Raw genomic sequence first — 13,565 nt, 5'->3', positions numbered from 1 at the left:
AGTATGAAGAAGAGTGTGTTTAGCAAACAGTTGTCATTTAATGACATTAAAGACTAATGGGGTTAGATTAGTTTATGTAGCAGAGACAGATGGGGACACCAATACTAATTTAATGATTTGGCTACTCTTGTTTCAATTATGGACTTTTAACACTTTCCTCAAACCTGAACTCTTTCTTTTTTAAGTGGGAGCAAAAGAGGCAAATTAAATAATGATGATCTGTTTATAAAGTTGTTTCATGTCACAACTTAGGTTTTTAGAAATGTATATGTTGTCTATGAAAAATATTTTAAATGCTGTTAATAGTAGTTGGATTAATACTTATTTTACAACCTTATCTGCTTTGGTAAGTATCACAGAAAAATATATGGGATGCTTTGGTACTGTTGTAAAATAATTCTGAGTGAGAAACACAATAGATCAAGCTATAAAAAGAAAATGAGTAAAGTCTATGTTGCTGGATTTCAAGTTTGACCATTTTCTGTTGAATAAATTTTTTTATAGGTGCTATTAATCCAATGGCTTTAGCAGGGAAAGAGGACAGAATAACAAAGTATTAATGTTCTTTTCACTCTACTCCTTTTATTTTTATTATAGATGGTGTCATACACATGTGATTTTCTAAGCATTGATATTCCACCCAGTTACATATCCAAAATACAACAGTACCCCAAATTTTAGTTATAACAGGATGATTAGATATGACTCTTCAGGTGTGTTTCAGTATTTGTATAAGAATAAATGTACTGATAAATGGGCAAAGTTTCATTTAAGCAAGATGAATAAGCTCTAGAGATCTGCTTTGCAACATGTGTACCTACAGTCAACAGTAATGTATTAGACACTTTAACAGACACTTTAACGGTCGATCTCGTGTTATGCATTCTTACCATAAAATATAAATGTGTGCACATCATGGGATACTACTCAGCCATCAAAAAGAATGAAATCTTGCCATTTGCAGTGATGTGAATGGAGCTAGAGTGTATTAGGCTAAGTAAAATAAGTCAGAGAAAGACAAACACCTTATGATTTCACTCATATATGGAATTGAAAAAACAAAATGGATAAACATATGGAAAGGAAAAAAAAAAGAGAGAAGCAAACCATAAGAGACTCTTAACTATAGAGAACAAACTGAGGGTTGATGGAAGGAGGTGGGTGGGCAGTGTACTGAATGGGTGATGGGTATTAAGGAGGGCACTTGCGATGAGCACTGGATGTTATATGTAACATATGTTATATGTAAGTGACGAACCACTAAATTCTACTCCTGAAACCAATTTTACCATCTATGTTAACTACAATTTAAATAAAGGGAAAAAAATTAAAAATTTAAATACATACATATACATTAAAAAAAATACGTAAAAAAATAGATGTAAGATCTACCTAAATTAAATCAGTCAATAGCTGTGAATGGATAAGGTGTTTTCTGTATTGCATGGTAGTTCCTATTAGTAATGTTCATCCATATGTTTTAATATGGTTTAGAGATCCAAAAAATAGCCTTGTGATCTTTCCACACAGTACAGGGGAAGACCTGTTAAATTTATGGATGCTGTCAAAACCTACCATTTGATTTTTATCTCCTCCCCCAACTGAATATATTATCCTCATTTCTCATCTCTATGCTCTTCCCTGGCTTTATTCCTTGATTTTGTAAAGTCTCATTTCTAAAGTTAAACTTCTCATCAGAGAAAAATGTAAGAAAAAAAGAGGAGAAACATCTTTTAAGTACTGAAAGAGAAAAAAACTGTCAACCTAGAAATCTCTCCCAGTAAAAACAACTCTCAAAAGTAAAGGCAAAATCAAGTATATGAAATTCTTGGGCATAAAAATTTGACATTTGACAAAAATGTACAAGACCTGTGCACTGAAAACTACAAACTTGCTGAAATTTAAAAAGACCCAAACTGGAAAGATATACTGTGTTTATGGATCACAGGACTAAATATTTTTAAGATGTCAGTTTTCCCCAAGTCAATCAATGAATTCAGTACCTTATCTGTCAAAACGTTGCCAAGTGTTTTGAAGGAATTGACATTCTAAAATATAGAGAGAGAAATGCAAAGGATTTAGAATAGAGAATTTTCAAAAAGATCAGAATTTGATGATTTCTACTGCCTGATTTTAAGATTACTAAAGATCCATATTTACTAGTAATCAGGATAGTGATATTGGCATATACAACATACCTCCCAACACACCATTATATACCAAAAGATCAGAGTTTTGTGTCACTCCATTGTATTTCTGGATATAAAATATGCAACATTTTTTTAAAGTTCTTAATAGCCAAAAATACTAAGGAGTCTTTTTGACCTTTTCAGTGCACAGGTCGTACACTTTTTCTCAAATGTATGCCTGAGAATTTCAGATGCCTAAGTACATCCCCATTCACACACACACTTTTATTTTTCAGATTGAATATGAACACAGAGCACCAGAGTGCCGACTGGGTCTGAAGGAAGGCCGGCCATTCTCAGGGGTCACTGCATGTTTGGACTTCTGTGCTCACGCCCACAGGGACTTACACAACATGCAGAATGGCAGCACATTGGTAAGTGTGCTGGTTAGCAGCACATCCTGTGAAATAGTGGAAAGCTGAAAGTTAGTAGCATGTGATTAGAGTAATGTATTCTCTGCAGGTGTCATTGCACAAGTGTTTTCATGAATGAGTTGCTGTTGCAAAGGTGGCCATATTTGGCATAACTAGTACTCTCATACTGGGTTGGCATATTCCTGGAAATCTGTTGACAATCACAGGAAAATCATGGAAATGTTGATGCTAACTAAACCAGTGACTGTGCATTGCCAGCTACCATTAGCTACCAAAAGTTCCTTCAAAATTCAGAGTCAGGTATCTGGTAGGTTATAATCAGTATAGTAGAAAGCCATATACAAGCCAAGGCACCAGTCCACCTTGCAGAGAGAAGTGTAAATGAAAAATACATCCTCTGTGGCACAGTGAGTACTGTAGAAAATTCAAAGTACAAAAGAGCCCACTATAACTACATAGTACAGTGGGTGAAGTGGATTGGGCTGTATAATTGGAGGTTTTGGTAAGTGGAGAAAATGAATATGGGCTGAGGGTAGAACAGTGTTCAACACTGATAGTGTCCATGGTGTGGCCTTGCATGGAGAAAGAGAAACCAGAGTGGAGATAAAGAATGAAAAAGTTCAAGTGAAGAAATTATAAATTAATCCACCTAGTGAGTCATCAACATGGATATATTAGTGTAGTTGAGAAAGATGACCAATGAGACTTAAGTTGAAAAATAGAATACAGAGACCAAAGTCATAGTCTAGGGTAGAAAAGAACCCAGGGAGGTGGTAAGCTATAGTGGGAAGTAATTCACGGAACCTGGTATGAAGTTTTTGAGAGGCAGAAAAGGTATTGGTTTAATGGTTTAAAGCAGAGGTCAGAAGGGTTTTTTTATTAAAGGAAAGATGGTAAATATTTTAGGCTTACATAGTATCTTAGACCACATTCTTTATTTTGTTGTGTTTTTTTTTTTAATTAAAAATGCAAAAAAAAAACCCATTCAGTTCACTGGCCATGTAGAAACTGGCTCGGAGACAGTTTGGCTTGCAGACTTCTGACCCAGGAGGACCAACAACGAGGCTTATCATCCACAATATCTAAAATCATCATTAATCATGTGTTGAACACTTGCTTACTATTAGAAGGCTAGGCTAGATTTGGGGAGAAATAAATGATAATCAGAGCCATAATAGGTCTAAACATAGCCATGTTTCACTCTAGCAAGGTGATGGAGAGAAGACAGAGATGATCAGGGTTCCACATAAAGGGGACTTTGCGTCTAATAGGTCACGGTTTTCACGAGGTAGAAAGGAAAGCAACACGAGGTAAGAAGAATGGAATAGGGACAAACGTGAGAAAAGGTGGCAGGTGCCCAAAAGATGTGGATTTGGAAGACTTTTATGTACAGGAAGTGAAAAGCTCGTTTTAGTCCCATCTCATGTTGAATTTATCTTTCAAGTTAAGTCTGTTAGGCTCACATTCCTTTCAAGAGTCTCTTCCAGTAATTTTATTTTACCTGCACTTTAAATAACTATGATCACATTGTTTTCTGCATCAGTCAAAAATACGAACTACTTTGGGAGAAGGGGGGTGGGGTTATGGACATTGGGGAGGGTATGTGCTTTGGTGAGTGCTGTGAAGTGTGTAAACCTGGTGATTCACAGACCTGTACCCCTGGGGATAAAAATATATGTTTATAATAAAAAAAAAAAAAACACGAACTACTAAGAGCTAGTATGTTCCAGCCAACAAATAATATCTCATCAACACCAATAGGATTGTGGCTAACAAAAGAGAAAAAGTACAATTAAATTAGCAAAGCAGGAGTAGTAGACTTTTCCCTTTTTGGAACAGCCCCTCGTATGGTACGACAGCTTAGAAGAGAAACAAGAGAGGAACGATAGTAAGTCAGTCTTAACGAGTACAGAGACGGAAAGAAGAGGAAGATAGACACAGTGTCGAGTTATATATTCCCTATAGCAACTACATCTTCAATTTCACATTTTTTTTTAAGATTTTATTTACTTATTTGAGAGAGAGTGAGAGATTGACAGCATGAGAGGGGAGAGGTGAGTGGGAGAAGCAGACTCCCTACCAAACAGGGAGCCTGATGTGGGACTTGATGCCAGGACTTCAGGATCATGACCTGAGCTGGAGGCAGTTGCTTAACCAACTGAGCCACCTAGGGGACCCAATTTTACATTATTTAGATTTCACTTTGGTATTTTGTGGAAATTTCTTAAGCACAATGAAGGAGAGTTAAGAGTCTGGTGTGGGGGAAGATGTGAAATGTCTTTGTGTACAGAAGTATGAGATTAGGTGACTGATAACTAGCAAAACAGGAAATCATTTGGTGGAAGAAACTTATAGCCTCTTCTTAAAGAGGTTTCACATCTCTTGCATTTATGTTTCAAGTGTGAAAGGTGGGAGATTGCTTCATTTTGGTTCTTCCTAGAATCAGAAATATATGTGAAGAAGAAAGTCACCATGGGCAACAGTTCCTGATAGACTCAAAAAAAGAAAAGGGGAAAAAAAAAGTTAACGTGGACTGTCTTTTCCCTGTACCATTTTAATGGCACCTCCCTTAAGAACAGATAGACGTGATTCATGGTAATATGCCTGTCACTGATCTGGTACAGGAGACCACCACCACAAATCTAAATACTGACAGGGGGAAAGTTACACGCACACACACACACACACACACACACACACACTTCTTTTGGGCTGAAACTGAGTACTGTCTTATTTCCCTACAGGTATGCACCCTTACTAGAGAAGACAATCGAGAAATCGGAGGAAAACCTGAGGATGAGCAGCTGCATGTTCTGCCTCTCTACAAAGTCTCTGATGTGGATGAGTTTGGGAGTGTGGAAGCTCAAGAGAAGAAGAAACAAAATGGTGCGATTCAGGTGCTGAGTTCTTTTCGGCGGAAAGTCAGGATGTTAGCGGAACCAGTCAAGACATGCCGACAAAGGAAACTAGAAGCCAAGAAAGCTGCAGCTGAAAAGCTTTCCTCTCTGGAGAACAGCGCAAATAAGAATGAAAAGGAAAAGTCAGCCTCATCTCGTACAAAACAGACTGAAAATGCAAGCCAGGCTAAACAGTTGGCAGGTAACTTTAATGTAAAGCATTGTGCATCTGTGTTATCTGAAACTTACATTAAAAATGAGTATCAGTTATTTCAGATGAATATATTCAATCATGGTCTTAGTTTTGTACCAAAATCTTCTCTGAAGTCCCAAGGACCAGGCTTTGTTCTTGGAGATGATAATGAGATAGGGCACCCTTAACCCCAGCTTAATGGAGAAGTTTGGGTTCTGTTCTATAATAGGTGGCAGTTTTATGATAGGCAGGTAATATAGTGAAATTAGGGTTAATCTAGCAGTGACAGGAGGGCAGATTAGAGGCTGGGGAGCTATGAGTTTGGAGATTGATGCAATAAACCAAGAGAAAAGCTTGAGTTTGGGTGGTAGCAATGAAGATACAGCAAAAATTATGGAAGCAAATACTCCTAAAATGATTCTCAATTCATGGATGACCAAACACTGGAACAAAGTCAAAAGAAAAATTTAAGACTGATTTCAACATTTTAAGCCTAGGTAACTAAAACAGTACTATTTGTTGAAATAAGAACTTTGAAAATGGGAATTATGGTGAATGGGCAGGAGAAGATTGTCAAAGCCCCTTGCATTTGTCTTCAGTTAATTTCTACAAAATGCCATACCATGTAATATCCATATCCACATCTTACAGATGGCATTAGCCTGGCATTAACAAAAGGAAAAGGCTTATTTTTTAAGTTTAGTCTACTAGTTTGCTTAGAGCCAACTATCTTCACCAAGTCAAATTCCCCTACCAATTCATCTCAAAACCTAGAGAAACTAAGTAATTTAGAATAATATGCTAAAGATGCTCAACAAAAATGTGTGTTGATTGGCTGACTTACACTAAGAGAAGTGAGGAGAAGGGAGTTGGGGGAAATTGGAAGGGGAGGTGAACCATGAGAGACTATGGACTCTGAAAAAACAATCTGAGGGGTTTGAATTGGCAGGTGGGTTGGAGGTTGGGGGAATCAGGTGGTGGGTATTAGAGAGGGCACGGATTGCATGGAGCACTGGGTGTGGTGCAAAAACAATGAATACTGTTATGCCGAAAATAAATAAAAAATAAATTAAAAAAATAATAATAAAGGCATCTCATGACAAAAAAAAAGAGAGAGAGAGAGAGAGAGAAGTAAATCCTATTCACTCTTAATCTCTCCTTTAAGTGAGCTGCAAAGTATAATCAGAACTCTGCCTCCAGTCTTTTCTAACTGGTCTCTGTAATAATCATTTCAATGCTTAGGATTGCCATTACAGCTCCATTTATTTGTTCTGTTCTTATATATAGATTTTTAAGCGAGGTCATGAAACAGACATATGACAAAATTTTCACTTACAAAGCTGAAAATTACTTTAAAGTTTTATTGACAACTCTGTAGATAGGGTTTGCCAATTATAGAAGATATGCTTGAGGTATTTAAATGAATGTCATTCTTTTTCTAATAGCATTGTTGAACAAATTTGTCTCCTGTAACAAATTTTATGCTACTTCCAACTATTTAACAAATGTTATTGCACACCAGGCAATGGAGAAATAAGTAAAATAAGACCTGGCCCTTCCTTCAAGGAACTCATTTGCACCAGCGGGAGAAGAGGACTAAAAATGCATAATTACCATACATTAGGACGCATTTTTCTATCTCACTGATGTCTGCAGTGGGTATTATACATGCACTAGGAGATGAGGTCCGAGCAGGCTTCCTTGAGGAAGGGAGGACTCAGGAAGGGCAGGGAGATGGGATGGAGGGAGATGGGCACTTGAGGGAGAGTGTGGTTCGTCAGACACACAGAAGCTCCAGAAAACATGGTGCTCTCAGTGAAACAGCTTGGGGATGTTTGTGACATTTTTCTTCACTTACCAAATTGTACTGTTGTAGAGATCTGCTGTTTTATCTAATGCTTTAGACAAAAAATTACACCAGACAATGATCAGAACCCTGACTTTGCTCTTATCCTTGTTTAATGGGTATTGCATAATCTTAGCGGGGTTCTCCAGTCCATTTAAGCATCCTTGCTAGCTCCTGTAAAATAATAACTGGACACATGTGTGTGCTTTCTCCTCTCCTGTCCACAGAGCTTTTGCGACTTTCAGGACCAGTCATGCAGCAGCCCCAGCAGCCCCCACCCCCGCCGCTGCAGAAGCAACCTCCACAGCCACAGAAGCAGCCACCCCAGCACCCACCCCAGCATCACCCAGTGACGAATAACCCTCAGTCAGAGCCTGTCAACTCCTACTCTTCCTCTGGATCTGCCAACCTGTACATCAGACGGCCCAATCCAGTGATCCAGGCTTACCCGAGCTCTTCACACACTTCAGATGTTTATGGGAGTGCCAGCCCTATGAACCTCTATTCCACACCATCCCAAGCTACAGGTTCATATTTGAATTCTTCTAATCCCATGAATCCCTACACCGGGCTTCTCAACCAGAATAACCAATATCCATCCTATCAGTGCAATGGAAATGTATCGGTGGATAACTGCTCCCCATATCTGGGTTCCTATTCTCCACAGCCTCAACCCATGGATCTATACAGGTATCCAAACCAAGACCCTCTCTCTAAACTAAATTTACCACCCATCCATACACTTTACCAGCCGAGGTTTGGAAATAGCCAGAATTTTTCTTCTAAGTACTTAGGTTATGGAAACCAAACTATGCAGGGAGATGCCTTCAGCAGTTGTACCCTTAAAACAAATGTACACCATGTAGGGACATTTACTCCTTATTCCACTCATGAGATGGATGGCCACTTCATGGGAGCCGCCTCTAGATTACCACCCAGTGTGAGCAATCCAAACATAGACTATAAGAATGGTGAACATCCCCCATCTTCTCATATAATCCATAACTACGGTGCCGCTCCAGGCATGTTCAACAGCTCTCTCCATGCCCTGCACCTCCAAAACAAGGAAAATGACATGCTTGCCCACACAGCTAATGGGTTCTCTAAGATGCTTCCAGGTCTTAGCCATGATAGAACCGCTTCTGTCCAAGAAGGCTTACACAAGCTACAGGAGGCTGGTAACCAGGAAAAGCAGCCATCTGCCACCGAGGACAATGATGAAGTCTGGTCAGACAGTGAGCAGAGCTTTCTAGATCCTGACATTGGGGGAGTGGCTGTGGCTCCAACTCACGGGTCAATTCTCATTGAGTGTGCCAAGCGCGAGCTTCACGCCACCACCCCTTTAAAGAATCCCAATAGGAATCACCCCACCAGGATCTCGCTTGTCTTTTACCAGCATAAGAGCATGAATGAGCCAAAACATGGCTTGGCGCTCTGGGAAGCCAAAATGGCTGAGAAAGCCCGAGAGAAAGAGGAAGAGTGTGAGAAGTATGGCCCGGACTATGTGCCTCAGAAAACCCACGGCAAAAAAGTGAAACGGGAGCCCACTGAGCCGCATGAACCTTCCGAGCCCACTTACCTGCGCTTTATCAAGTCCCTTGCTGAAAGGACCATGTCCGTGACCACAGACTCCACAGTAACTACATCTCCATATGCCTTCACTCGGGTCACAGGGCCTTACAACAGATACATATGATGTCACCCCTTGTGGTGGGTACCTCATTTGAAAAGACCACAACCAACCTGTCCATAGTATAGTTCTCATGACGGGGGCAGTGGGGAAAGGATACAGGATTTATGACAAATGTGGTAGGAGGAACCTCAGCTCACCAGCAAAAGAAGAGGTCATCCTACCATAGCACTTAATTTCCACTGACTCCTAAGTGGTCACAGATGGCATCTAGGCAAAAAGACCAAAGCATTCTATGCAAAAAGAAGGTGGGGAAGAAAGTGTTCCACAATTTACATTTTTAAACACTGGTTCTATTATTGGACGAGATGATATGTAAATGTGATTTTTCCCCCTTAGAACTCTACACATCTGTGACCACTTTTAATAATACCAAGTTTGCATAGTCATGGAACACAAGTTAAACAAGTACTGTAGTATTACAGTGGCAGGAATTTTAAAATACCATCTGGTGCTGAATATACAATGTACTGAAATACTGGAATTACGGCTTTTTAACATGCAGTTTTTACTGTAATCTTAATATTAACTTTTATTTATCAAAATAGCTACAGGAAGCATAAATAAACAGAGAGCAAAACACTGAATTTGTTCGGATGTTCTAAGAAATGGTGCTAAGAAAATGGTGTCTTTAACAATTGAAAATTTAATGCCTTTATATCATCAAGATGCTATCAGTGTACTCCAATGCCCTTGAATAATAGGGGTACCTTTTCATTCAAGTTTTTAGCATAATTACCTATTCTTACATGAGGGTTTTTTTTTTTTTAATGTGGACATTTAAAGGCCTCTGGATTTTGCTCATCCAGTGAAGTCCTTGTAGGACAATAAACATATATGTACATATATGTATACACATATGTATATGTGCACACACGTATATGTATAAATATTTTAAATGGTGTTTTAGAAGCACTTTGTCTACCTAAGCTTTGACAACTTGAACAATGCTAAGGTACTGAGACGTTTAAAAAAAAAAAAAAAAGTTTACTTTCATTTTAGAATGCAAAGTTGATTTTTTTTTTTTTTAAGGAAACAAGGAAAGCTTTTAAAATATTTTTGCTTTTAGCCATGCATCTGCTGATGAGCAATGTGTCCATTTTTAATACAGCCAGTTAAATCCTCAACTGGATTCAAGGGAATACATTAATCCACAACACGTGTTTTCTGGTGCTCATCTCACATGCTATACTGTAAAACAGTTTTATAAAACATTGTATGACAAGTTCATTGCTCAAATATGTAGTTTTAGGAATTTCTCTTAACTGCAGGTAATTATTAACGACATGCTACAGATTTAACAAAGCTAGTTCACTTAAGCTGATGTTATTTTATGGATCTGTACGCTCTTCAGCAAACCGAATGGCAGTCTGCTTTTGTGTTGATAATTGTATATTGTGATGTTGTCATTTCTTAGCTGAAGTGTCCTCTTTTCCAGGAAGATTGAGCAGACTGATGCCTGCATAAGATGAATAAACAGGGTTAGTTCCATGTGAATCTGTTAATTAAAAAGAAAAAAACGGGCAGCTGGTTTGCTGTGGTGGTTTTAAATCATTAATTTGTATAAAGAAGTGGTGAAAGAGATGTATAGTAAGTAAATTAAATTGTAAACAAAACTTTTTTAACGCAATGCTTTAGTATTTTAGTACTGTAAAAAAATTTAAATATATACATATATATGTGTGTATATATATATATATATATATATATATATGGATTTGAAGCAGAATTCACATCATGATGGTGCTACTCAGCCTGCTACAAATATATCATAATGTGAGCTAAGAATTCATTAAAGGTTTGAGTGATGTTCCTACTTGTCATATACCTCAACACTAGTTTGGCAATAGGATATTGAACTGAGAGTGAAAGCTTAGAGCATCATGTACCATCATTTTTTTTCCAAGTCTTTTTATTATTGTTATTATTATTATTAAAAAAGCATACCTGTTTTTCAATACTTGATTTCTTAGCAAGTATAACTTGAACTTCAACCTTTTTGTTCTAAAAATTCAGGGATATTTCAGCTCATGTTCTCCTTATGCCAACATGTCACCTGTGTTTATGTAAAATTGTTGTAGGTTAATAAATATATTCTTTTTTCAGGGATTTAACCCTTTTACTTTGAATCCCTCCTATTTTACTTGTATATGTCCTGATGTAACTAAAACTAATTTTGTAAAAAATCTGTTGGCTCTTTTTATTGTAAAGAAAAGCATTTTAAAAGTTTGGGGAAATCTTTTGACTGTTTCAAGCAGGAAAAAAAAAATTACATGAAAATAGAATGCACTGAGTTGATAAAGGGAAGATTGTAAGGCAGGAGTTTGGCAAGTGGCCGTTGGCTAGAGTCTCTTGACACTCTTCAGAGTTTTTGATCCCGCAGCCAATACAGTAGAGGGCCACAATGACTTCCCTCCACAGGCAGAACACATAAGGGTGTGGCGTGCAATCGACTGTACAGTTACATTTTGGTCTGAGTACATTTGTGCTTACTGACATTTCAAATAAATTCTTAAATGAGGCCTTTGAGTTTTACTGGTCAAGTCTTTATAACATGGCTTTCGATTTTTTTAAAAATCGCCCCACAGTCTTTGGCTGTGACCAGTTTACAGACATTTCAAAAACGTCTGCTTTGCGTATGTCAAACCACATGATTTAAATATTTTACATATACCATGTATCTAACCCCAGATATTTGGCTACTACAGGCACATCTGTTGGTTTTGAGTCAGCCATCCCTCTGTGAATATTTGGTTTCTGTGTCACCCACTGTCATTTGTCAAACTGCTGGCCAACGAGCAAGAAGTGTAGTTTGGGGTTTGCTTTGGAGAGAGGGAGGGAGGGAGGGAGGAAGAGAGGAAATTGAGTGGCATATTGTAAATATCAGATCTATAATTGTAAATATCAAACCTGCCTCAGTTAGAATGAATGGAAGCAGATCTCCAATTTGCTTATATAGGAATATCAGGTTAACTATATAGCCATACTTGAAAATGCTTCTGAGTGGTGTCAACTTTACTTGAATGAATTTTTCATCTTGATTGACGCACAGTGGTGTACAGTTCACTTCTCAAGCTAGTGGTTAACTTGTGTAGGAAATTTTTGCAGTTTGACACTAAGATAATGAACTCTGTGTGCATTTTTCTGTGCTTTTTTTAAAACTTAGTTTCATTTCATTTTCATGTTTGGTTTGTCTATAAAACCTGAGGATGGTTATAAATACTGTAAGTATTGTAATGTTATGAATGCAGGTTATTTGAAAAGCGTTTATTATTATATCATTCCTGATAACGCTATGTGAGTGTTTTTAATAAAATTTATATTTATTTAATGCACTCTAAGTACTGTCTTGTTGAAGTTTCTGTTTACTGCCTGAACCACTGCTACTTCAATGAGGCCAAAGGGAATGAAAAGAAATTGCTTTTTAAAGATACTTTTTAGATGGTTATTTGTTAAACTGTACCTAAAGTAGTATCTAGATAACTAAAGCCAAAATTTATCTCTAGTGGAATAGCCTATATACATTCAACTTTTTCCCCCCCAGTCCCCTTTAGCTTGTGCACTTTGTGTGTGTGTAGCCAGTACTAGGGATGGAGCAACAGCACTTCTAACGACCTTAAACGGTTGTCTCTTCTGGTGTGTGGCCTGTGAAGGCTTCTCGAGATGCAGCAGGTTCACGGAGCTGAGCTCACAATGGCTTCGATCTGAGACCAGCCCAGTTCTCAGACTCCTCTCCCTCTTCACATCCACTCTTCCCAAGGAAGATTCGTCTTCCTATGTATCTGAAAGGCAGGCGGTGTTAGGCAAGCAGAGTGGGGAGAGGTGGCCCAGGAGGCACCAGACAAACGTGCCAGTCCTCACCCCTGCCACGTGGCTTCCGGGAGCCACAAGTTAGATTGTCCTCCTCTCCTCCCCTTGGTCAGCCCTCACGCAGCACCAGTGTGTTTCCCACCATCAGTGGGAAACACTTTTTAGAAACATGAGCTACTAAACACTGATGACAATTACATGAGTCTTCCTACAATTACACGAGCCTTCGAACCTAACCCCGGCCACTTCCCTGCCACGGCCCTCCCACCCAGAGCCACCACCGCATTCCTCCCCAATCCCCGCCAGTCCTTCCTAAACTGCCAGAGAACTCAAGGGAATTCCCTTTCCCCGTATTTCTATCTCTATTCAACTTGGGCCAACTTTGGGGTTTTTTTGTTTTGTTTTGTTTTGGGTTTTTTTTTTTTTTTTGAAGATTTTGTTTTTAAGGACTCTCTCCACCCAACGAGGGGCTGAAATTTACAACCCTGAGATCAAGAGTTGCATGCTCCCTGACTAAGCCAGCCAGGAACCACCCCCTGCCCCCCTGGGATTTGATTTAAATAGTT

At 38.5% G+C, this 13,565-nt stretch overlaps 1 protein-coding gene across 1 annotated transcript in view; it reads left to right on the top strand.

The window, feature by feature from the left end:
- TET2 (tet methylcytosine dioxygenase 2) overlaps window positions 1-12,530 on the top strand; it is a 139,936-nt gene extending 127,406 nt beyond the window's left edge. The window contains exons 9-11 of the mRNA XM_059171723.1: window positions 2,426-2,563; window positions 5,308-5,662; window positions 7,727-12,530. Of these exons, the coding sequence (XP_059027706.1) occupies window positions 2,426-2,563; window positions 5,308-5,662; window positions 7,727-9,195 (1,962 nt within the window). The 3' untranslated portion in view covers window positions 9,196-12,530. The remainder of the gene's footprint in view (window positions 1-2,425; window positions 2,564-5,307; window positions 5,663-7,726) is intronic.
- Window positions 12,531-13,565: the final 1,035 nt, after the last annotated feature.

This window comes from Mustela lutreola, chromosome 1, assembly GCF_030435805.1.
Source record: "Mustela lutreola isolate mMusLut2 chromosome 1, mMusLut2.pri, whole genome shotgun sequence".
Lineage (NCBI taxonomy): Eukaryota > Metazoa > Chordata > Mammalia > Carnivora > Mustelidae > Mustela > Mustela lutreola.
Note: the sequence above shows the minus strand (reverse complement) of the source record. Positions and strands in the feature narration are given on the sequence as shown.